The following is a 24698-nucleotide window of genomic DNA, read 5'->3' as shown; positions in this document are numbered from 1 at the left end:
TAAATGACTAGTAACTACATTAACAAAAAGTGCTAACAGAACTACATGACTAGATTAACACTACAACCATATATTAACAGTTAACAAGTTAGTTATATCCTCTACCATTCAATGATTCATACATAAAGCACTATATATCATAATTTAACACATGATTATTTAAAAATATAAATTTATTGTGATAAATATTCATCCATCATGCAACAACTGCAAAGCTAATCAAAAGCATGTTGTTTGTCACATGTCATCATTTAAGGGTGTAGCCCTAGGTTAAGGTAAATACTTCTTTAAATCATAAGTACGTTTGTGTCAACCATTTTCATATATATATGCTAAGCTTCTAGGTTACATAGATTATTTCCAATCTGTTTCAGGTAAATACTGTTACAAACGTATTACTGATTTAAAGAGTTATCTCCCTGAACCAATGTCTACCCTCTTAAACAGGGAAAAGATACATGTGCAAATGTAAAGTCTGAGCAGTAACTTTTTAAAGAGATCAGAATGATTAAACTTTCATATTATCTATTAGTTTCCTATGACACCCTACATAGTCCATTTTGTAGAAATGTGGAGCCTCAAAAATAAAAACACACACATTTTCAATGTAGATTTGTAGTAATCAAATTGTCCAGTTAACAAAAGATAACTTCTGAATTGATATTTTTTTGTACATTTTTACAAGTTGTAAATATGTATTATTGTTAAACAAAATACTAGAAATTTAAACATTTTTTTTCTACAACATGCTTGACTTTTGCAGTGGTATGACTAATTATTTGGAACTTTTTATTATGCAATTCTTTCATTACAGACAACATAACAGATTTAGTATTCCCTCAACTGTATACATTGATTGGTTGTTTATTCAAAGTCCCGTGGCAAATGTTTTATGGATATTCATTTAAATCTATGAGGATATTGACTATGGCATTTTGAAGAGGCAGTCACCATACTCTGATGTAATATATAGATGGATGGAAGTGTTAAAAATCCTACATAGGAAATTACTTCCTCTGAAAGTAGGACTTTATATACAACATGTATATATATATATATGTATTACTGGCCACTATATATATCATGGCAGATTAAATTTATCATATTCAAACATTCTGTTTATCCGGATCATGACACTCATAACCTGCCACCACAAATTAGAAAGACCAAATTCCATGCCAAACATTTGAAAGATCACATTGCTGTAAAATAATAGTGGAAAATGCTAAATCCACAATGTAAGTACTGTATACTACTAAATGGGACTTTTCACAATTATTGTAAAAGCTTACAAATTGCAAGGCATACCTTTGCAATCAAATTTTTTTTGTACATTTGTAACTTATGGATATATTCTTTTTACTGATATTCACTTGAAGACAAAAAAATCTTTTGAAAATCTGCCTTTCCAAAATTTCTAAACATATATTTTCACAAAACACAATAATAAAAGTAAACAACTAATTCACAAACAATATAACTGTTTCACAATTATGATTAATACAAAGAACCTTCTACTAATGATGTGGTAAATATTATTTTCATAGCATCAAATGTTCAGTTCTGTATTCCACCCAAAATCATATGTATTTATTTTCGCCATTTAATAACATAATGCTACATACATAATTGTTATAGGGAGCAGAAATGATAAATGTAATTTCAAGCATGGCACATTTGAATAAAGAATTAAAATTGATTACTAACATTATTAAACCATTATGTTACAATGAATGGGATGCAAATACAAATTTGCCTTACAATCAAACAGAAATATACATAATACACTTTTAGTAAAATCAACTTTTATCTTTTTCTAATTACAATTGCACATTTTTAAAACATTTTAACAGCACAAAATTTTATGTATACAAATGTTAAATTCAGACAATAAGATTAGTTTAATTTCATAGATTACAATGATTATCTCAGTACTATGTACCAGCCTACAAATCCATTATCATTTTTTTTAAACACAACAACATATCCTTATATTACAATGTTTAATGCATTTTAAACAACAATAGCAATGATTTCATTTACATTTTTCACCTTAATTACAAACATTTACACATTAATAAATGTTCCTCTGGAGGTTTAAAAACTCTCCCATCTTTGGATTTTTGGGTGGGGATTTTTTAATAAATATTTATATTATAATTACATGAATTATGAGGGTCTGAATGATGGTCATCATTTTAGTATTCTTTTATACTTTTTTCGTATTCATAATAATTTTGCACCCCAATATTCTCTATTCTTTATTTATTGAACCCCTTCAAGACCCTCATATTTTGTTATATTTACATGTGTATTATTTAAGAAATAATTCATGGGGGCTTGAATATATCGTGATTTTACCACAGGTTGGCCCTTTATGACAAATATTTTACCCTGAGCAATCGGAACAGCCAATGCAATATATTCGTATTTTACCACGGGTGTGTACTCAAAGCGTTTGAAGGACGTCATGTTAGAATTGTAATTGATCATGAGTGGCAGATGTTCTATGCTCCAGGTCATGAGGATTTTCACATTTCCACCTACACACAATGAACACTCAAAATGAACCTCAGATTTTATATTGAATTTGAATACAAATCGTAACAAATGATTTACGCATTTTCAAAAAGAAAAAGTACTGTATGCTCTATTCTCAAGTGTTGTTGTTTAATGTAAGACTTTATACAATTCTTCTGATTAAATAAACAAAATAATATGTCTACTCCATATGGACAAAAAAATGATGGAGGCAGACGTAACTTGGTGACAAAAAATATATTTTACTCTGGATTGATGTGTGTCCACTCCAAATGTAGACACAATGAAAAGACATAATGCACATGAGATGTACTATATAACATTTTCAAACAATTACTAATAATACACATGTGAATGATAACATATGGAAATGACAAAATAAACATAAGCAGTAGCATAGAATGTCTTTCAATCAAAAACACATGTAAATCCAACAAGAAATGAATTGTTTTACAACTAAAATTATTCAAAAAAAGTCTTTCAAACTTATAATTCATTCAAGGAGTCCCCATGTCTTTTATTCAAATGCTATAGATTTTGGACCTTGGACTTGCAAACCCTTACTATTACCCTATGCCTAAACCCTAATCCTAACATATATATATATATGTACATTTAAGAACTCATTATATAAGGATGTCCATGTCGCTTATTTCCTTTCAAAATGGATTTCAAAACGATTAAAATACTGAATAAAAATAAAATTAATATGGCAAGAACACTACTAGATAACAGAAATTGCATTGTTTTTTGTAATGATATTACTCCTCATTGATAATTATAATACTGATTGTAAATATGGCAGGAAAACAGAGTATATATACAACTATAAATAACCAATTCTATTCTTTCTTGTCTTTTCTTTTAAAACTTGATAATTTAGGTACTTTAACATTGCTAACAACTGTAGATCCAACGTCATAACTTTTACCAGCCACCCACTTGACTCCACCGACGCCCATTCCCACCGCACCAGTAGCTGTATTGTAAACTCCTGATGACATTCTCCATACAATATTTGCTTGTGGGATTTCTTCTATAAAACATGAAATTAAAATGAAAATGGGCATATAATATATATTTCAAATTTTTTATATCATAATCAATATAATGGTCTTAATACCATGTCATAACGAATACTAAAACAATCTTTTAAAAATGCTTTTATAACATTTTTGAATCATTTTGAATTCAGGAATGTATTTTCAACATGCATATGATGATAGCTCTGATTCGTTATACAGGTTTTTTGTTTTGTTTGTTTAATCAGAACTTAGATGATTTTTCTTTCAATCTAATATTTTAGCCTTAAGTATCACCAAACATGCTAAAGATACATTTATTGTCAAAATCAGGCGCGTAGCTACGTTTACGTCAAAACGCCCGGGCGTACACTTGAAAAGAACTTGTTTAAAGCACATCAGCTTTATAGTACTTTCTTCATTAGCTTGATATTGCGGATCAATTTGACGAAATTTACTTTTCAGCCAAATTGTATCATATATTATATTTGTTCATTTTCTGTCAAGTCTGTAATTTTTCCGTGTTAGACAAAATTAACAGGTACCAATATTTAGCCTGGGGTTAACATTTTTTTTACACAACAATTTCTTTGTCAAAACTTCATCTGATTAAATGAAACTTTAACAGAATCCAAGATTTGTTTCACAAATTTTGTCTGAAGCAAAGCTTTGAAAGTAAATTTGTTTGTTCATTTTTCAGTATTATACTGACAGACTGTATGGCTTTTTTAAAATTTTACATGCATTAACCTTCATAGACTGTCATGAAACTTGGCCGAAACTTATATTCCAGATCTTAGACTACTATAATATGTGTTATAGTAGTCTCAGTCCAGATCAAGAAAAACTATCTAAAGAAAATGTTTAATTTTTCAAAATCCTGTAATTGAAAGATAAATGGATTCACTTTTAGCGAGGAAAAATTCCAGACGAGAACCATAGTTCCACAGAACCCTTTATGATATCTAATATTGCACCTGAATATCTCTGAAGATTAAGACATACAATATGTGTGTTTGTTTGTTGGGTGCTTTACCCCCACAATATTTTTAAAAATATTCTAAAAGTTACTGGTTTTGACATTTTCTCTAAATCAAATGACCATTAAATTTCAAATTAACAAAATGAATAATTTAACATAACATATAAACCATTTAAATTCAAAAGTATGCTGCTACTGATGAGTTTAGATGACATTAATGGTATCCATTCTCGATCACTCTTTAGACATGTTAGATTCCGGGGGCTTCGCTCCCTAGCTCTAACCCAATACAGCAATTGTTTGACATTGACACGTTTTAGGGTCCTTAGATTCTTTGCCGGGCTTCGGGCGTACACGTAAACATGACCTAGCTACGCCACTGAAAATATGCTTCTAAAATTACTACCTGTACCATGAATTGTGCATTTACTATCAGTGAGGATCGCCTCAGGGTACAGGATTTTCTCGATGTGTTGAAGACAAAATGGTGGCCTTCAACTGTTTTCTGTCCTTTAGTCAGGTTGTTGTCTCTTTGACAGATGTTATGTCATGTATACATGAAGAATATCATTGAATATATGGATAGTCAAAAGACCAGTTTGACCTTTCTAAACCATATGTCTTAGACTTATCAGCTGATTTTTTTAGTTTGTTCATGTTGTACTATTACACCACTGTCCTAACTAAGGAGGAAGGTTGGGCACATGCTAACATATTTAACCCACAATATTTTGTATTTCATGTTTGTTTTGTCCCAAGTCAGGAGACTTTAATTCAGCAGTTATCTTTGTTGCTGTATATCGTACATGTTCATGTATTTGTATATGGTTTATTGTTTTATACCTAAATTAGGCCAGTTTTTTTGTAATGTTAATTGTTTTTTATTTGTCTCTTTGAGGTCTTTTGTAGCGGACTTTGCGGTACATGTTTTGCTTATTGTTAAAGGCTGTACAGGGACATATAGTTGTTAAATTTAACTTCATTTGGCATCTAGTGGAGAGTTGTTTCAATGCCAATCATGACACATGATTATTTCTTTTATCATGTTTATGAACATTTGAGTAAATAATGTTATTGAAGAATATCTTCGTCATGTTTATAAACATTAAGACTTGTTTTCTTAAATTTGAAACTATAAATTAAAATGACATAAATTTTGAAGATATTTACCTTTGACCTCATCTGTTTTCTTGTCAGAGTGGCCTAATGAGTTTTCTTCTGTTACTTCTTCATCTGTCTCACTCTCATTCTTTTCTTTTTTCTCTTCTTCTTTTTCTGGTTCTGGAGGAGGGGTCTGAAATAGAAAAGATATTTCTTATACATTAGGTGTCATAACTAGTGGTGGATTCATTGAGTGTAGAGGGCATCCCCTCTTAATTAACCGAATAAATATGATTTTTAGAATAAAATTGTTGAAAAATTATTTTTATATACATAAATAATCCGTTTTTTTTTTTAAATTATGACCATGATGATGCCCCTACATGTACATGTACTAAACCTGTCTCTCATATGGCTACATTTGTCATTTCATATTTTCTTTTCATCTTTTGGCTATTTAATTTATTTTTTTTTTGTGTCAAAAAATAATTGAATACCCAAATGATGAAAAGAAAATATGAAATGACAAATGTAGCCACACAACATGCACAAGAGACAGATTATTCAGTCTATTTGATATGGTCATATCAAAGGTTTAACCTGTTTACCAGGTCATTGGATGACCGTGAAATGTCTGAGTTCCGGGTGAAATTAAGACTCAGGACTGTACAGTAATGGATCTGTGAGCTACACTAATGGACAGTACCCAGCTCAAAAAAGAAAAGGGGGATTAAAAGTGTTGTAGACCTGTAGATATTTACATAAAGAAAGTTGAGTAAGGAAAGGGGTACCACGATTTCCCGAGAACTACGAGAACAACATAATATCCCGAAAACAAGATTATACATCCCGAGAACAAATTTTTAATTGTGTTATAGGTGTTTCTATTGTGTTTTTACTACTTTTTACAATAATAAAGAATACTAATAAGAGACAATACTCGTTTTTATTCAATAAAAATGCAATTTCAGGTCAAAAATTCGATTTCTATGTCTTGTATACAAAATCCTTGTTGAACACAATATGGCGGACATTCGGTAGACAACTTAAGAAAATCAAAGTATTAGAAGATCTTAGAAGAACTGACAGAAAAGAAAAGTATCAAATGTACTGAAAGAATATATTTTATTAAAAAAAAAATGTTAAACATTCATATAAAAACTGATTGTTGTTAATTAATTATATGTCTCTATTGTTAATAAATTTTATTTATATCGTTATTGTTATTGTTAATAAAATGAAATAAAATATTGAAAACAACACGCTATTAATTTCTTGCGTCCGAAGCGCTTTTCTGGATTTACCTTCATCAGGAACGCTCATATAAATTATGATTCGTCAAAGTTTTTACTAAAATAACATGTTTTCAAAATCTTAGTAATTGTATTGTTTTCTTATGATATAATTAAATGCTGTAATTACTGTACAATTTTTCCAAATATCTCCTTCTAAGCTAAAGCTTGGTGTTGTTTCTTTTTCTGAAGATTGCGTGTACTTTTATTAATTATGAACGCCATAAACCTTAATCATTGTATGCTGTTACACTTATTTAAGCAAAAAACACATATAACACCATAACAAATCTTGTTCTCGGGATATATAATCTTGTTTTCGGGATATTATGTTGTTCTCGTAGTTCTCGGGAAATCGTGGTACCGTAAGGAAAGAGCTTCTTTGGTTCAATTGGTTTATAGAGTGCTGCCTTTATATCCCAAGATGTAGTGTTCAAAATTACCACTGGCACTGGTAGCATAATTTGGATTTTTACAACAACTAATCTGCTAATTAAGAACTTTTGATTCGACCCATGCATAATTTTGCATGCTTTTAATATAATATAAGTTGATTTTTACCTTGAATATGTATCCTTTAACACTCTGGTATAAATACGACATTATGCAAAAATCTTTGAAAGAAATGAATAAACTTTTTCTTCAAAATTTCACTTTCTTTTTACTTTTCTGTAAAATTTCAGTGAACAGCAATAAGTTGATAAATCAATTAGCATAAATTTGCACGCACTATAAATCACTTTCTGTACTGTTTGAATTTCTATTGTAATCTGTCAGCACGTTCACATTTTAGATCACGTCAGTCATTAGAAAATTTGACGTAAATGTTCAAACTTTTCAAAACGTCTCTGCCACGTTGAGGTTGTTGACAATTTGCGTTTCTGTCAAGTTTTGTGTTTGGAACAGTTGTTTGGATTTGTCAATCTAAAGGTATCTTCCAAAATATTCACCAATGAACAATGCTGTAACATTCCCTTTCGATCTAAAAATAGCTAAATATATAGTATATTCCAGTAAAGTTATAAATTCATTTCTTTAAGTCATGTGATAGCAGCTGATGCTGATTCATTATTCATTGATATTTTCCCTATAAACAGATAAATCAATACAATAAACGTTTTGTCATTCTACTGTTAGGTAAATAATAATTGGTTGGTATAATATTCCCAGGTTTAATATAAATGGACAAGACTCCACTGAGATACTGAAAAAAATAGTATCTTTTTTTCAAGTTCAATCATTAATGGAAAAGAAACAGTTATATAATATTTCGCTTTGAATTATTCGCTTTTAATAGCCAGCCCGTTTTGTTTCAATTTTGTCAAATTAAGATAAGAAACATCGTCAATGAATTATTCACTTGCAAGTGAATAATTCGACTTCATTGAATCCGTACTTAATATTTGAATTTCAATTCAAGCCCGCAGCTTCAAAGAGACATATTAGCATAAATTATGCGTGTTCAGCTATTGAAAAGGAAATTGAGTCAACATTGAAAGTGAAACAAGGGTCAACTATTAGGTTGACAGATTCGATCCACAAAAACTTATTCTTATACAGATAAAAACGATTATCAAAATATTTTTTTAACCTATAATATGAAATCAAACAGACCTAGAAATTACCAAATGCACGTGTTCGCTAAAGTGCAGATTTTAACATAATTTGAGTCAAATCGGTGAACATGAATTAATTTGACACATGATGACTTTTTAAAATAATGCAAAAAAAAAAATGCAGATTGGTCCTGAGACTCGGTTAATATCTCACTTTGGTACCGGTCATCAGCTTATCATACTTCAGATTTATTATTTGTTTGAGCAGGCGAGTGAAATATGGCACTGGGAATTGCACAGCATCTTTTGACAATCACATTTACATTTATAAGTGTAACCTGTTTTAAAAAAGCTGTTTAACTACTTCACATCGCGCAATTTGAAGCTCAGGAACCTTTGCAGTGAATAAAAATTCGTGTCTCTCAGAGCTTCAATTTAACTTTTCGACATCTAGATATCCTGTATAAATTCATACAGCTTTTCCAATTTAATACCCAAAATCTCCAGATCCAACAATAACGCCTCAGATTGTCCAAACAGCGCACGATTCCTGGCAAGAATGATTGGTGTTTCAATGTCATTTCATACTCAATCAAACTATAAGCCCATTATGCTTGCCATTGGTGTACACATGACTGTTCTTCAGGCATGTAGCTTTCCCTGCTGGACAAATTTCTCCTTTTAATAAAAAAAAATGCCGGCCATGCATTTTAACACTGTTACTAGAACATCAAGTGCGTAAATAACAAAAAGAGTGTAAATGATAATACCTGGGATATATAGCTTTGGCAACTTATTAAAGCAATTCCCCCAAAGTAATTAGACGTTGAAAAGTGTTTAGGAAGATTTAAATGTGAAAGTCAAAAGATGCAATTTTGTTGACCTAAGGATGTTCTCATCCCAAGCATAGATTACCTTTGTCGTATTTGGCACAACGTTTTGGAAATTTCGAACCCTCAATGCTCTTCAACTTTGAACTTGTTTTGCTTTATTAATGTTTTGATATGAGCGTCACTGATGAGTCTTATGTATAGACGAAACGTGCGTCTGGCGTACTAAATTATAATCCTGTTACCTTTGATAACTATTCCCATGCCATAATTAACTTACCGGCTCGAACGAATGATAAAGAACTATTTTTGAACTTTGTGAATAAGGTGTGGTTATTTAATAACAATTCTATGGTGGTGTGTATCAATTCTTTTTTCACCAAAATCCATATTATAAATTAGTGTACAAGTTATAAGTGAAGTTTCGTCAAATATTGTACAATTTGTAATTTGTACAGGCACTTTTTGTACAAATTACAATTTGTACAAAGTCAAAATACAAATGATAATTTGTACAATACTTTTGTACAAATGATAATTTGTACAATATTTTTGTACAAATTATAATTTGTACAAAATGATAACTTGTACACAACATATGTTATATAAAGTACCTAGAAAACCAACCTAACGATGTTAGAGTAGATCTGATTCGTAACTTCTAAGCTGAGCGGGGCTGGAACCTGTACTTTTTATTTTTAACCTCTACAACAACACCGCCTAGCATTGCCGTATAGAGACCTTATACCCTCCTCTAACTCTATCTTATATATATATATTATACTGTGTCGTAGTAACCTAATGTAACCTAAACTGAATGAATTAAGACAGTGAGGTTGTTGATACAAATTAGAATTAAGAAACTGAATGGGTCTATAAATGCCCATGCTACGTCAATCTTTAAAGACCCAAATGTTGCAAAACACTTATCCTAACTCCATGACAAATATGTTGTTGTCCCCGCAGATAAAGCCCCAAACAACATCGTTTTTGTGAATAAACTTTCATTACATTAACTGCTTGATAAACGAATTAGGAATTGACAATTCACTTGGAAACTCAACATATACCCTCACGATAATTACGAAAGAGGAAATCCTGGATAATCATAGGTCTGTTCTATATGTTCCTTTGGAATTTCAACCAAAGATGAATAACTGGATCTTCAATCACTGTATAATATTGGATACCTAAACTACATAAGTGTCCTTACAAACAACGGTATATTGCTGGGTCTTCCAAGTGCTCCACGAAATCTCTTTCTAAATTATTAAAATTGAGAATGGAAATGGGGAATGTGTCAAAGAGACAACAACCCGACCAAATAAAAAACAACAGCAGAGGGTCACCAACAGGTCTTCAATGTAGCGAGAAATTCCCGCACCCGGAGGCGTCCTTCAGCTGGCCTCTAAACAAATATATACTAGTCCAGTGATAATGAACGCCATACTAATTTCCAAATTGTACATGAGAAACTAAAATTATAATAATACAAGACTAACAAAGGACGGAGGCTCCTGACTTGGGACAGGCGCAAAAATGCGGCGGGGTTAAACATGTTTGTGAGATCTCAACCCTACCTCTATACCTCTAACCAATGTAGAAAAGTAAACGCATAACAATACGCACATTAAAATTCTGTTCAAGAGACTGAGTCCGAGTATTAACATCTATTTTATCAGCAATCAAAGCAGGGCTTCAGAGTTATTGTGAAACTGCATATTCTGTGGAGGCGTGAATCAGATGTGGATACTAAAAAAATCCAAAGATTTTTTAGAGTGCATGCATACAATCTAACTCTCTTTCATCTGCATGGCAATAGTATTAAAACATTTGACTTTTTCTACACTTTACACAAGTATTCCACACAAACTGAAAGAGTTGGTATTGTTTTGTTTCATAAAAAAAGAATGGCCAACGTAGATACAAGTATCTTGTCTTAGGGAGTGATAAATCCTTCTTTGTAAAGGATCACTCTGATTCAAACAAATAATTATCTGAATCTGACATTATCAAGATGCTTGATTTCTTAATTGACAAATTTTAACAGTTTCAATAATTATAAAACTACTTTTCTTATAAATAAAGTTAGACATTTAATTATAATAAGATTTTATTGATATACCGGCTCACATGAACTTGTCACTCCGATTTTTTCCCCCTACATACCAAAATATCATTGATATACCGACATACAGGCACTTGTCTGTGCAAAAGTTTAAACCGAGTTTTCTTCTGTTTTTTTTCTGGACAAAAAACAATCCATATTTTTTTTTAAGTAGAAAACATTTTTTTTCTTTTCAATTTTTCCAAAAATAAATCCATAGCCCCCCCCCCTTCCCCCCACCCGGCACCAGAAAATCAAATGGTTGCTGCCTAAGTCAAAAGTATTTTACAAAATTAAGACTATATATAAGTACGGTATAGCGGTTCTTTTTTTTAAATTTTTAAAAGTTACCAATCTCTTGATCATTATATATGTACAGGAAAAATAACAATTGATTGTACAATTGATTATCTATCTATGGTTTATCATGCTACTTTACTGAACTTGTTTAGATAAAGATCATTCACTGATACAATGTAAGGAAACGGAAACAATTCAGTCGATGTCGGTCAATAACCTACTTTCGTTTTCACATCGAAACAGACTATAGATTTATTTATAAATAGCATCGCACCTGTTGGGTTCATAGACAATAACAAAATGGAAACGAAAGCATCAATTTGTATTTTGGCATTTTATTTCTTTTTAACATGCATTAAATCCTCACCTCTTCAGTTTTCAAAAGAAACATATCTAAAGACAAGACAATCTTTTCTTGATGCTGAGGAGAAATTGAAAATTGGAGGAAATTTAACATTGACTGCTAAAGAGGAAAAAGCTAATGCAGCTCTTATGCGTTTGAAGTATGCAGAAATAAATGCGTCTAGGAATGGTGCCCCTTTTCCTCCAAGTATGCATTTCTTCAAGGGAAAGCCAATTATAGAGAAAAGCAGTGTATTCAAAATTTTACAAAAAATGCCAAAAGGTTAGTTTATATTGATTAATTATATGATCACATGTATTTTTTATAAATGTTTCCTTATTGTGTACAAAGATAATTTCCTACCAGGATATTTACAGTATAAGATTAACATGTGTATGTAAACAGAAAGATTAAGATTTGATTTATTACAAAATGTGAAGTAATTGCTCAAATTACCTCCCCTGTTGTGGTTGCACATCCAATCCTTGGAGAATTGAACATGCTGAAGAAAACATATTTAGATAGTTAAAGCTCTAATTTCAAATGAAACTTCCATCAAACTTACTACTTAAACAATTCTTATTTATTATAATAAACTGTTATACATTTTTTTTGCATATATATATTCCATGTATTCATTACAATAAACTATTATATATTTTTTGCAAATGGTATATTTTCAATCAAATTGAAAAATATGTTTAAAAATTTTAATAAAGATAATCTTTTTTTTTAATCATCCTGATCATGATCTGAATTTTGGACTTAGTTTTAAACTTTGAACAGTCTTATCTCTAGTAGTGCAATGTAGTGTATATCATGTACTTAGTATATAGAATATTACAGATAACAAAGCCCACTATGAAAGTACTTAAACATGTAGTACAATTACATGTCACCATGGTCATGGTCAGTACACATGGTACATAGAAATTGTTATCCACTTTATGTGACAGAAGATTTATTCTGAATATGACAGTTTTTTTAGCCCATATTATATATACGTACATATGAACAAAAACAAATCCTCCTGCCCCCCCCCCCCCCCCCCCCCCCTCCAAACACACAAATTATCAAATGGTCGTCCCCTAAGCAAATAGATTTTTTTCAATTTTTTATTAAGCAAGAAAAATATATGCAAATTATCAGAATAACTAACACTACATGCAGATGCATGATTCCAATAATTCAGCAGACTTGTTGTTGTTATTTTTAAATTTAATGAATCATGAATTCAAGGTCTGAATTAATCATGGGGTTTATGATTCATTAATATACATGTATATAGAACATATACAAAGTGCAAGTACTAATCTTATATTTCTTCCACTTATTTTTGAATGACTATTATATGACTTAGTAACATAAAAATACATATATTAAATGACAGAGGGTGCAAGTGATGGAATAAGTGTGCTTTGAACCATGTAACTATAAGCATGATAAGTGATTGATTATGTCAAACTACAACTTTGTCAATTTTTTTTTTTAAAACGACAAATGTAATTCAGAGATTGAAAAAGATATACTCATGGCATTAATACATTTGTAATACTGAGGCCTGGTAATGGTCAGACACTGATAAAATCCACTTTAAATGAATATTTAAACTAATGTTTAAAGGGATTAGCTGTAAATTTCTTGTTCACCAATTTGACTCAAATTCTCATATTTGATTTATGACATTCTAAAACATATATATACAGAAAATTGACAAGAAATATATGATGAAAGCGTAACCCAATTAAGGAGGGTAAGCCATTTATGCATGGCTAAGATTTTTTTTGTTCATACTGAAATTTCAATGAATAAGTTACCTGAACTGTAGCCATGTGGTGAGAGTTGTCTTACATCTTCAGAACATCTCTATAACAGATTTTAGGTATCCATGGCAACATGTATCCACATATTATGTTACAGATTCCACTTAATATCCTCTTGACATCTCTGTCATGTATGTATCATACATTTAGTAATTATCATCATTATCTGTTTTCAGTGTTGCAACAACTGACTATGTACAAAGTAAGGAGATCTTTATAGCATCTACATAAAACATATTAAAAGTATTCATGGAAACCTGATTTTGTTATGTTGCAAGATCATACTGTGATTTCATTATTTTTCGTTGTATACCAATTTCCATGGATTTCATCCGTAGAGGTGGACCACAAAATTAAATGTTCAACGAATGACAAATTTCTTATAGACTTGTGTGCAGATCGACTTCAGCAAACTACAAAATTTGAAGTTTTCCACAATCAACAAAAATTGGTACCCTAGAATGAATGAATCCAGAGTACTACCTAAACTTGTACCTGTCTTCTTTATATAATTTTCATTCATCATATCCATGATAACAAATTTTATTTATTCCAGGTGGCGCTTTACATCTTCATGACATTTCCTTGACTGATATTTGGTGGATTGTGAAGAATGTTACATACCGTCCAAACTGTTACATGTGCCAAGATGTCAACAAATCTAGCATTAAGTTTCATTTCTTTGCTAACCCACCACAAAACCCAGGTTTGTATATCAATTTTATAGAACTTCATTATAACCTTGTAGAATTAGAGAAATGTGATAAGACCCTCAAGTTCATAAATCATCAATAAATGAAATACTGTACAAACTTTTCTTATTGCTGCTATTCATCTTGAGTGTCCTCAACAATGAGGTAGAAAGTCACTCACTGCTGCCCCTCCTCTTCCAGGAGGATCACTAATGATTGATGAAAACACAGTTTAAAAGTTTCTACTGATTCTTACAAAATATGTCATTGAAGGTTATGCAAAGAAATGTTGAAACCTTCACTAAAATTTTGCAACAACTATGTGCAGATGAAGATTTGAAGCTTTTTTTAATTTGTATTTTCTTGTGTTTAACATAATAAAATGTAAATTTACGTCTTTATTTGTAGTTTTATACGGTTTACCATTATATTCAAAGAGTTTATCATCGCACACATTTTAGAATGAAGCATTTCCTTACAAAATGTGCTTAATTTTATACATTTTCAAAACTCCAATGTAACTATAAATAGAGGTATTCAGTTCTTTAACTAACACATGACAAATTCAGAAGTACTATATTTGAAATTGTCTTTCTAATTTGCACCATTTAAATAGTGAATCGAGCAGGAAGTAAAATAATAGATATAGTAAATATTAATTAATGATACAAATTTTATTTTGTAGGGTGTCCATGGATGTTAGTTAGTCAACAAAGACAAGTTTCAGGAGATGCATCCAAGTTTGATCAGATGTGAGTTGTAATTAACATGTTCTCATGATTTTTACTTAAGGATGTTCAATACTCTGTTCAAAATAACAAACTTTTATAAGACTGTTATTAATTTATGTCATATATGAATAAAGGAAATAAAAAAAAAGAGAAAGAAATCAAGGGTCCATGTGCTTGTATTCGAGATATGAGCCATTGAAAATTTGGCTGAAAATGATTCTTTCTAGATTTGTCATACATGTAATATTTTTTCTTTCAAAAACTTTAAAAAATAACAAGGATTTTATAAGATTTTCAAATATAGCTTTATAAACTATATGTAATAAAAAGAGAATGAAAGAAAAGTTGGGGTTAGCAGTCAAATTTTTAATTGCAATATAAATGGATAAACTGAAACCCAAGATTCCCAAGATTTGGCAAAAATACTTTTTTTATGATACTGTAATTATGGTAATTGTTATATATTTTCACACCAGGTTGTATAATAGTATGTCCTTAGTAGTAGATGACCCAGTGAAGACATATCCAACCATAGATGCTGTATGGGCACAATTTTTACATTGTTTTGATGTTGCCAATGGTATGGTCAACTATCTTCCTGTCTTTAAGGACTATTTCTATGAAGCCTTGAATGAGTTCAGATTAGATAATGTCCAGTACATTGAATTAAGAGGACTTTTGCCACAGGTATGTAATGTTGTGTCCTATTATTATTTGAATCTTGATTGATTTTTAATTCCAGAAAATTGACAAGAAATATATGATTAAAATGTAACCCAATTAAGGAGGGTAAGCCATTTATGCATGGCTAAGGTTTTTCTTGTTATTTAGTTCATACTGAAATTTCAATGAATAAGTTACATGAACTGTAGCCATGCATGCATGGCTAACCCTCTGAGGTTGGTTAGTTTTGATTATACATTTTGACCAATATTAAGGAAAATATCTACAAAAAGATATGTGGTATGGATGCCAATAATACAACTATCCACAAAGTTCATGATCAGATGGTGTTGATAGACAAATAATAGGTCACTGTACAGCCTCCAACAGTTATAATTACCCTTATCATTTTACCCAAACCTTTGAAATGTTGTGTAAAGGAGGTACCATTTGTTTTTTAAGGATAAAATTTGAAGAAAAAAACCGGCAGGACAGGAGTTTTGAGTAAAAGGAAAGGCTGGATGAGACACTTTGAAAAAAAAAATAGGCAGGATGACAATTTATTTAAAAAAGTCAGGATAAACTAATAAAAGCAAGACAGGACCCAATAAATTGAAAAAATGGTAGGATAGGAGATCATAGGAGTTTTGAGTGAAAGGAAAGGATGAGACACTTTGCCAAAAAAAATAGAAATAGGTCAGGATAAACTAATAAAAGAATGGCAGGTCTGAATAAAGTGAAAAATTATAAAGAAGGACAGAGATTACAACTAAAAAAGATGATTCATCCTAGCACCCCTCTAAAAATGGTAGCTCCCTTAAGGGTCCTCACTGTTATAATGAAAGGTAACCTTTTTTTTAACCCCCTCAAGTTTGTGAATAACAAAATTTGTATGATAAGTCAAGATGATTTAGAGATATTTCATATCTTGATGAAAGGTAACTGTTTATGACTTCTTGGTGATGTTATATGTAAGAAATCTATGGAATAGAAATACCAAATGAGAAACGTTCCTATATAAAACACATTTCTAGGTCAGATTTCATAAATTAGATTTGATCAAATTTAAAGATTTGAAAGAATTTTTGAAGATATGTGGGAATATGCCCAAAACATTTTTTAGCTTAAATTGCAAACTTGTGCATGCTTCATGCCTTTGTACCCCAATACATCAAGGACAAAAATGAAAACAATTTAAGAAACCATATATTTGTTGTGTTTCTACATTTGGTAGCAGTAACATGTGCACATGTATTTATGATTTCTGTAAACATAAACACATATTGTTTACAGTTCTCTCGAAGCAATACACTGTTTATCAATTTGATACTGATAACTCATGATTTTTTTTATTGATTTCAGGTATATGATTTAAATGGACGAACATACGACAAGACAACTGTAATGCAAATTTACCAGGATGTATTTAACCAGTTTAAACGAGATCATAAAGACTTTTCTGGTGGAAAATATATATACTCTAGTATAAGGTAGTGAGATCAAAACAATTCTTTCCTTGAATTTAAGATTTGCCTTTTTTAGCTGACCTGGCCCAAAGGGCCAAGTGAGCTTTTCTCATCACTTGACGTCCGTTGTCTGTTGTCCGTCGTCGTCGTCGTTAACCTTTACAAAAATCTTCTCCTATGAAACTACTGGGCCAAATTTAACCAAACTTGGCCATAATCATCATTTTGGTATCTAGTTTAAAAATGAGTCCCGTGACCTGCCAACTAACCAAGATGGCCGCCATGGCTAAAAATAGAACATAGGGGTAAAATGTAGATTTTGGCTTATAACTCTGAAACCAAAGCATTTAGAGCAAATCTGACAGAGTAAAATTGTTTATCAAGTGAAGATCTATCTGCTCTGAAATTTTCAGATGAATCGGACAATTGGTTGTTAGCTTGCTGCCACTGAATTGATGAAATTAAAGAAATTTTGCATTTTTTTGGTTATTATCTTGAATACTATTATAGATAGAGATAAACTGTAAACAGCAATAGTGTTCAGCAATGTAAGATCTACAAATAAGTCAGCATTACAAAATGATCAGTTGACCTCTTAAGGAGTTAATTTGCCCTTTATAGTCAATTTTTAACAATTTGTATAAATTTTGTAAATTTTGTTAATTTTTACAAAATATTTAAATACTGGGATAGATTCATAGGTTCATTATAGATAGAGATAGTTGTAAGCAGCAAGAATGTACAGTAAAGTTAGTTGAAGATCTACAAACACATCACAATCACCAAAAAACAATTTTGTCATGAATCCATCTGTGTCCTTTGTTATGATATGCACATAGACCAAGGTGAGCGACACAGACTCTTTAGAGCCTCTAGTTTACATTCTTATTTTTCTTCTAATTTTAACCCAAGGTTCAATTGAGTTTTTCTTATCACAAATAAAAGAAAAACCTGGTCATGGATTTAAATTCTAGTCTCAAATGTTGGAAAAATAGATCCAGTTGAAGACAGACAGGCTCTAAACTAGGTTTAAATGTGGGGACTGATCACAGGGAGATCCAGCCATTTTCAAAAGGGGGGGGGGTCCAACCATATGTCCCCATTCAAATGCATTGATTTTCCAAAAAAAAAAAAAGTGGACAAAAAAATAAGTTATTGTGTATACAGAATGTACCATCAAAATTATAACTAGAAACTTCAAATTTCCTTTAATTCACTATAAGCTTTTACTTTTTTTCAGGATTAAAAGTCCAACAGACATTTTAGGAGATGTTAAACTTTCCCTTTCTCTTAAGACCAACTTTCCAGAATATTTTGCTGGTTATGACTTAGTTGGACAAGAGGATCCTGGGAAATCTTTATTGTACTACATTGATCCTTTATTGTATCCAAAACAACAGAACCCACCAATCAAATTGCCTTATTTTTTCCATGCTGGAGAAACAGGTTTGTTATTTGAATTGTGTCCTATGCAATAATTATGCAATGTTTAAGGGATTTTAACAATATGATGTTTAATTCATTTAATAAAAAAGTACATTTCTTAATATATTTTGGAAGCTGCATAGAAGGACACTTAACTCTTTTAACAACATTCCTAATTTTGGGTTTGAATAGTTGATCTTCTATGAATTGAACTCAAGAAAAGCTGATTTATGTGTTAAAAAACTCTCATATCTTTGAATTTTACTGCAGGTAATATTAAATCATTTTTTTTTTCTCAAAAATACCTCTTTTTACTTTAGCCGTTTCTTTTTGTTATATTTCATATTTTTGTTTATACTTATTTTTAAATTGTACTTTTATAAACATGCAGATGAAATCAACTCCTAAATGAAATTGACCTTTTTCCTTTTTATTATAAATCACTTTTGGTAAAATTTGGAACAAAATTGAACCCACTGCCCATCAAATATATGCCTGCATGTTTAATTGCCTAATAAAAATAATTATATTGGGGAAAAAAAATTATATTGTGAAAAAAAATGTACTTTTTTTATAAGGCAATTAATCTGAACTTTATCTGTAAGCTACAGTATAACAGTATGCTTAAAACAAATATATGTCAAAACATCTGAATAACTCCATGTTATATTTTTAAGAACATCATGGGTTTTCCATCAAATCCATTCTGGATCATTCTGCATTTAAATCAAAGTGTGAATCCTGGCTTCAAAAATCATTTTTGTGCTGTTGGGTTGTTGTCCCAGCATATAATTTTATAAGCTAGCTAGTAATTAATTTTTAGATGTAATTTTTTTGTCCATCTTTTTTGTCCTTTTTCAATAGATTGGGAAGGAACACCCACTGATAATTTTATAAGCTAGCTATATATATAGTAATCATTTTAGATGTAAATTTTTTGTCCATCTTTTTATTGATGTCCTTTTTCAATAGATTGGGAAGGAACACCCACTGATAATTTTATAAGCTAGCTATATATATAGTAATCATTTTAGATGTAAATGTTTTGTCCATCTTTTAATTGATGTCCTTTTTCAATAGATTGGGAAGGAACACCCACTGATGACAATCTGATTGATGCAGTGTTGTTAAATACAACAAGAATTGGTCATGGGTATGCTCTGACTAAACACCCAAAAGTTCTACAGGCAGTAAAACAGAAACAAATTGCCATTGAAGTGAACCCTATATCTAACCAGGTTAGTGTATATTAGTACTCTAAAAAACAAATATAGACTGAGATTTTGACTTCAAACTCTTTTAATGTCAAGGTGCTCTTGACTCTAATCTTTATTGAAAAAGATTGACAGTTTTTCTGCTAAGTTCAGTGGTTCCCTACTGGTAATCAGCTTAATCCACCAATAATTGAGTATATGTTATGGTTTTGATATTTGTTGGAGCCTGTACAGTAACATTAAGCTATTTAAATCCACTTATTTCAAATCTGTTTGATAGTTGTCTCATTGGCAACCATACCACATCTTCCCTTTTTATACGACCTCAAAAATTGAAATTTTTTTGGTTATATATTGGTATGACATTGAGGTTGTCCAAAATTAAACTTAGTTTGATTTTTTTTTAAAAATTGAATTCTTGGTGTTCTTTGATATGCTGAATCTAAACATGTACTTAGATTTTTGATTATGGACACAGTTTTCAAGTTGGTCCAAATCGGGGTCCAAATTAAACATGATTTGATTTCATCAAAAATTGAAAATATGGGGTTCTTCAATATGCTGAATCTAACCATGTATTTAGATTTTTAATATTTAAAATATCAAATTGGTCAACATTGAGGTCTAAAGGGTCTAAAATTGAACATTATTTGATTTCATCAAAAATTGAATTCTTGCATTGGGGTTCTATGATATACTGAATGAATCTAACCATGTATTTAGATTTTGGATATTGGACCATAATAGGTAAATGTCCAATTTAAAATTTAAAAGTTTTTAAGTTTAAGTTCTTAGACCACATTCATTCTGTGTCAGAAACCTATGTTGTGTCAACTATATATTTAATCACAATCCAAATTCAGAGCTGTATCAAGCTTACATGTTGTGTCCATACTTTCCCCAACTGTTCAGGGTTCAACCTCTGCAGTAGTATAAAGCTGTGCCCTGTGGAGCATCTTGTTATATACATATTATATTGGGAAAAAAATCTTAAAATATTTTACCAAAATCAGTATGTGGATGTATCATTGCAAGATGGTATGTCACATATGAAAATTAGGTCACTGTGACCTTGACTTTGATATTTGACCCTTATGGTAGAAAATCTTGCCTAATTAGTGTCCAGGGCATAACTGTTGTACTTCAAAACTTTATTGAATCAAATGTAGTATGTTGATGTATTAGGGCAACCAAGCCTGTGTCACATACCATAGTCATGTCATGATGGATTTAACTTGCATTTTTGAATTTTTCTTTTATCCAATAATCTTATTAAAATATAATAATGATTAATTTTCTTTATCTGAATTAATAGGTATTAAAGTTAGTAGATGATTTAAGAAACCATCCAGCTGCAAGCTTGATAGCAGAGGGTTACCCAGTAGTTATAAGTGCAGATGATCCATCTGTATGGGGAGCCCGTGGACTGTCATATGACTTCTACATGGCTTTTATGGGAATGGCTGGTGAAGATGCTGATCTTAAATTCCTGAAGCAGTTAGCATTAAACTCCTTACAGTAAGTCAATCAAAATTCAATCATTAAATTAGTCAAAAATGTTTACCCCTTGGAAATTTTAGTCTCTTTTCAGAACCAACCTTGTCTTGGCAAATCCTAAACCCAACCATCTCTTACTTGATTATATATACATTAATCACTGTTATATCTGATATGCAGATGTGCATGTGGGTAGGATGTTTTGGTCCATTATATTTTGTGAAAGCCCTTTTCCATTTAATTTTTTTGCCCTCTCCAGCACCTCATTTGTCATTGTATTACTTCTCCTTCATGTTTTATCATAATTATACTTAACTTGGTATATCAGTAGGTCCTAATATGTAGATTTTCCTGTGGGTTGGATGATTCTGTCCGTTGAATTTTGTTAAAGTTATGTCCCTTTTAAATCAAGCCTTGTCAAACACCTTTTTGTCATTTCAACTTCTATATGTTTTTCTATGTCTACAGCTATAGTTGGTATATTGTTAGGTCCTAATATGTAGATATGCATTAGGGTTAGATGTTTCTGTCGATAGAAATTTGATACAGTTATGGCCCTTTCAACTTAGACATGTTTGCATTGTGAAGCACCTACTTTGTCATTGCAACTCAATCTCCAATGTTGTTTTCTATATCTACGTATATAAATTATCTTACCACTATCAATTGAGAATCAAGTCGTGCAGTTATGTCAATAAATTAAAACGGTACGCACTAAAAACTAGGGTTTACCATGAATTTCAAACCTAACCATGTGATAGTTCTATGGTAAACTGATGTAAACACATGATACAGTCATGTAATGCAATAGTACCACCAGAAAAATACAAGACAGAGTTGTAAACAAATGAAAGTAATGATACATAGGAATTTTTAATCACAATGCACAAATAAGGAACCGTAGTTTACATTCAATTTATTTATCTAAAATGTACGCTTGCGTTAAACAATGAAAATTAGCACTTATTTAAAATTAAAAAAAAAAAAAAAAAATATTTTAACCCTGGAACCTCCTTAAAGGACAATTTAATATATTTTAAACTTTATAAAATACACATGTATCAGTTTCAGTAGCCAACATATATCAAGGACTACCTTTTCCTTACTGTAAATTCAAAACTTATTGTGTGCATTTATTTTAACCATTTTTGAAAAGATGCGCAATTAGTTATTTCTTTTTCATGTGATCTGCTAATGGCATTTGTTTTTAATAATAATTTCAGGTTTAGTGCCATGACCCCACAAGAGAGGAGCAATGCTATGAATCTTTGGAAATACAAGTGGGATACCTTTATTGAAGACATTAATGAAGCGTACTGGTACCATAACCACATGGAAAGAAATGGTATCAATACAAGTTTGATTTTTGGTTAATGGTTTTGTATAAGAGAGTCTCTTATAAATTTGAAATAGACTCAGTTCCAGAAAGATATTCTAAAATCAACCTAAGATATTATAGATTATGTTGAGATTTTAAATTATTGATATTATTTCTGCTAACAGGGCTAGTTCAATGTCAACTAAAATATATATGTTGCAATCAAATCAATTCAAATAATTTTATTGGTGTAAATTCCTATACAGAAATGATATCAGCTGACATTTACGAAATACTAATACAAAAATAATCAAACATACGAAAAAATAAATAAAATACAAACATATTTTCTCAATGATAAGAGATACATATTTTATATTTACATTGCGTGGAGGTGTTGTATGGGTAGGGATGTTACACTTATAAGATAAGCAGGTGAGGATTAAGGATTTGATATAAGGGTGGGAGGGGTCTCATATTATGATTATGAATGAGAAGACCTTATCAGGACAAACTTCATTTAATTTTTTTTCTTTTTTTTTTAAAGAGGGGGGGGGGGGGCTGTCAATCATCTGGTCCTCCCTCCCCCATCTGAATCTGTTCCTTATAAGTGTATAAGTGTATTATAGTTTTGTCTTTGTTGATTTTGCTGCTGCTATTAATTGTTCAACAAAGTTTTTCTATGGATACAGATATTTGGGACTCCCAAGTTTCAAATTAGAAACAATACTGAAACATAAATGTATACATAGGGTATCCCTTGTACAACATATACTATTGCACACAGTGCATAACATACACCTACAGTACAAAATTATATAACAGGGATCCATTAGAAATTAATAGTGCAGTAAACTGTTTGCCTGACATGTAGTTCTACTGTTGTTGGGGGCAGTAAACATAAATACCTAATGTCCCAGAGTTAGACAATTATAAAATTATTTGTAGACATTATTTTGCAAAACGGGTATAATATTTTGTTATTTAGTATGTGTTGAATCTTTTTTAATACAAAGTGCTAGTGGCTGTCTTTTACTTGAAGTGAGGTGAGAGTTTTTGCTCTGTGTTAAAGGCCTCACTTTGATATGAAGAACAGCAATAAAAGCTGTTTTTCTGCTTTTTGTGTCATGAGTGAATACCTTTATGGTTTGTTTTTCTATTTGAAAATGCAATGTTTAGAATTTAATTTTGTTTGTGAAATTTTTATTTGTTAATGAATGATTAATATAATTTTATTGGGGTATAAAAAAGTTTTGTATAGTAGGTAGTTTGGGATTTTGTTTTATTGTTTTTATTTTGTTGTGATTTATGATTTTCATGTTTACATCTTTTAAAATACTAATATTTTTGTGAATATTTATTAATTTATGAATTAAAAAGATTAATTTATGATTGTGTGTCCAGATTGTATGTAAATAATGCAGGAAGACTTTTTTTTAAAGTGTATATTTTGTACAATTTTACATTGAAACAGAAGAATGAATACTTAATTTTCAGATTAGGCCCATTTAGTTTTTAATAAGTAAATTTTTATCAAAGTCTACCTTGAGGGGGATATGACCTTTTTAGGATCTATAGGCGTTCAGTTATGCTTATCATATTACCAATTTATGGCACATGAAACTTTTCCTACCAAATTTTGTATACAAAGTAAAAATTAAACAAGGATTTAAAGAAATATAAAAAAAAAAGATAATTGCTTATCTGATGCCAACCACCTTAATGCCTTTTTGAAATCTACAGACCCCTACAGAATTATATAGTGACAGTGTTAACCCAATTATATTGTGACTAA

The 24698-nt window shown here is 30.7% G+C and overlaps 2 protein-coding genes and 1 long non-coding RNA gene across 4 annotated transcripts in view; 2 read left to right on the top strand and 1 right to left on the bottom strand.

The window, feature by feature from the left end:
• Positions 1–24698, top strand: part of LOC139481629 (uncharacterized) — a 117704-nt gene that overhangs the window by 90756 nt on the left and 2250 nt on the right. The gene's annotated exons all lie outside the window — the stretch shown is intronic.
• LOC139481628 (transmembrane protein 263-like) lies at positions 2110–7920 on the bottom strand. Its single transcript, XM_071265062.1, has 3 exons — positions 7500–7920; positions 5716–5839; positions 2110–3577 (listed from the first exon to the last, which is right to left on the bottom strand). The coding sequence occupies exons 1-3, from the start codon at positions 7539–7541 to the stop codon at positions 3384–3386; spliced, it is 360 nt and encodes a 119-aa protein (XP_071121163.1). The 5' UTR covers positions 7542–7920; the 3' UTR covers positions 2110–3383.
• On the top strand, positions 12002–23579 carry LOC139481625 (adenosine deaminase 2-like). 2 transcript variants are annotated; one of them, XR_011654650.1, is made up of 10 exons: positions 12002–12356; positions 14454–14603; positions 15275–15341; positions 15797–16007; positions 17346–17473; positions 18690–18895; positions 19955–20112; positions 21404–21606; positions 22809–23118; positions 23298–23579. XR_011654650.1 is itself a non-coding variant. In XM_071265060.1 (9 exons), the coding sequence occupies exons 1-9, from the start codon at positions 12032–12034 to the stop codon at positions 22957–22959; spliced, it is 1599 nt and encodes a 532-aa protein (XP_071121161.1). In that variant the 5' UTR covers positions 12002–12031; the 3' UTR covers positions 22960–23358. The 2 variants fall into 2 exon arrangements, 1 of the variants encoding a protein (XP_071121161.1); XM_071265060.1 differs by having other exon boundaries at positions 22809–23358.

This window comes from Mytilus edulis, chromosome 7, assembly GCF_963676685.1.
Source record: "Mytilus edulis chromosome 7, xbMytEdul2.2, whole genome shotgun sequence".
Taxonomy (NCBI): Eukaryota; Metazoa; Mollusca; class Bivalvia; order Mytilida; family Mytilidae; genus Mytilus; species Mytilus edulis.
This window is presented reverse-complemented; position numbering and strand designations above follow the sequence as displayed.

What these genes read in the sequence shown, in the direction of transcription:
- LOC139481628 (XM_071265062.1), bottom strand. Translation starts at nt 7,541, where the DNA reads ATGTCGTATTTATACCAGAGTGTTAAAGGATACATATTCAAG. An exon ending in TTAAAGGATACATATTCAAG is followed by an intron (nt 5,840 to 7,499) that starts GTAAAAATCAAC and finishes TTTCTATTTCAG; the next exon opens with ACCCCTCCTCCAGAACCAGA. An exon ending in GAAAACAGATGAGGTCAAAG is followed by an intron (nt 3,578 to 5,715) that starts GTAAATATCTTC and finishes CATGTTTTATAG; the next exon opens with AAGAAATCCCACAAGCAAAT.
- LOC139481625 (XM_071265060.1), top strand. Translation starts at nt 12,032, where the DNA reads ATGGAAACGAAAGCATCAATTTGTATTTTGGCATTTTATTTCTTTTTA. An exon ending in TATATATACTCTAGTATAAG is followed by an intron (nt 17,474 to 18,689) that starts GTAGTGAGATCA and finishes ACTTTTTTTCAG; the next exon opens with GATTAAAAGTCCAACAGACA. An exon ending in TGAACCCTATATCTAACCAG is followed by an intron (nt 20,113 to 21,403) that starts GTTAGTGTATAT and finishes CTGAATTAATAG; the next exon opens with GTATTAAAGTTAGTAGATGA.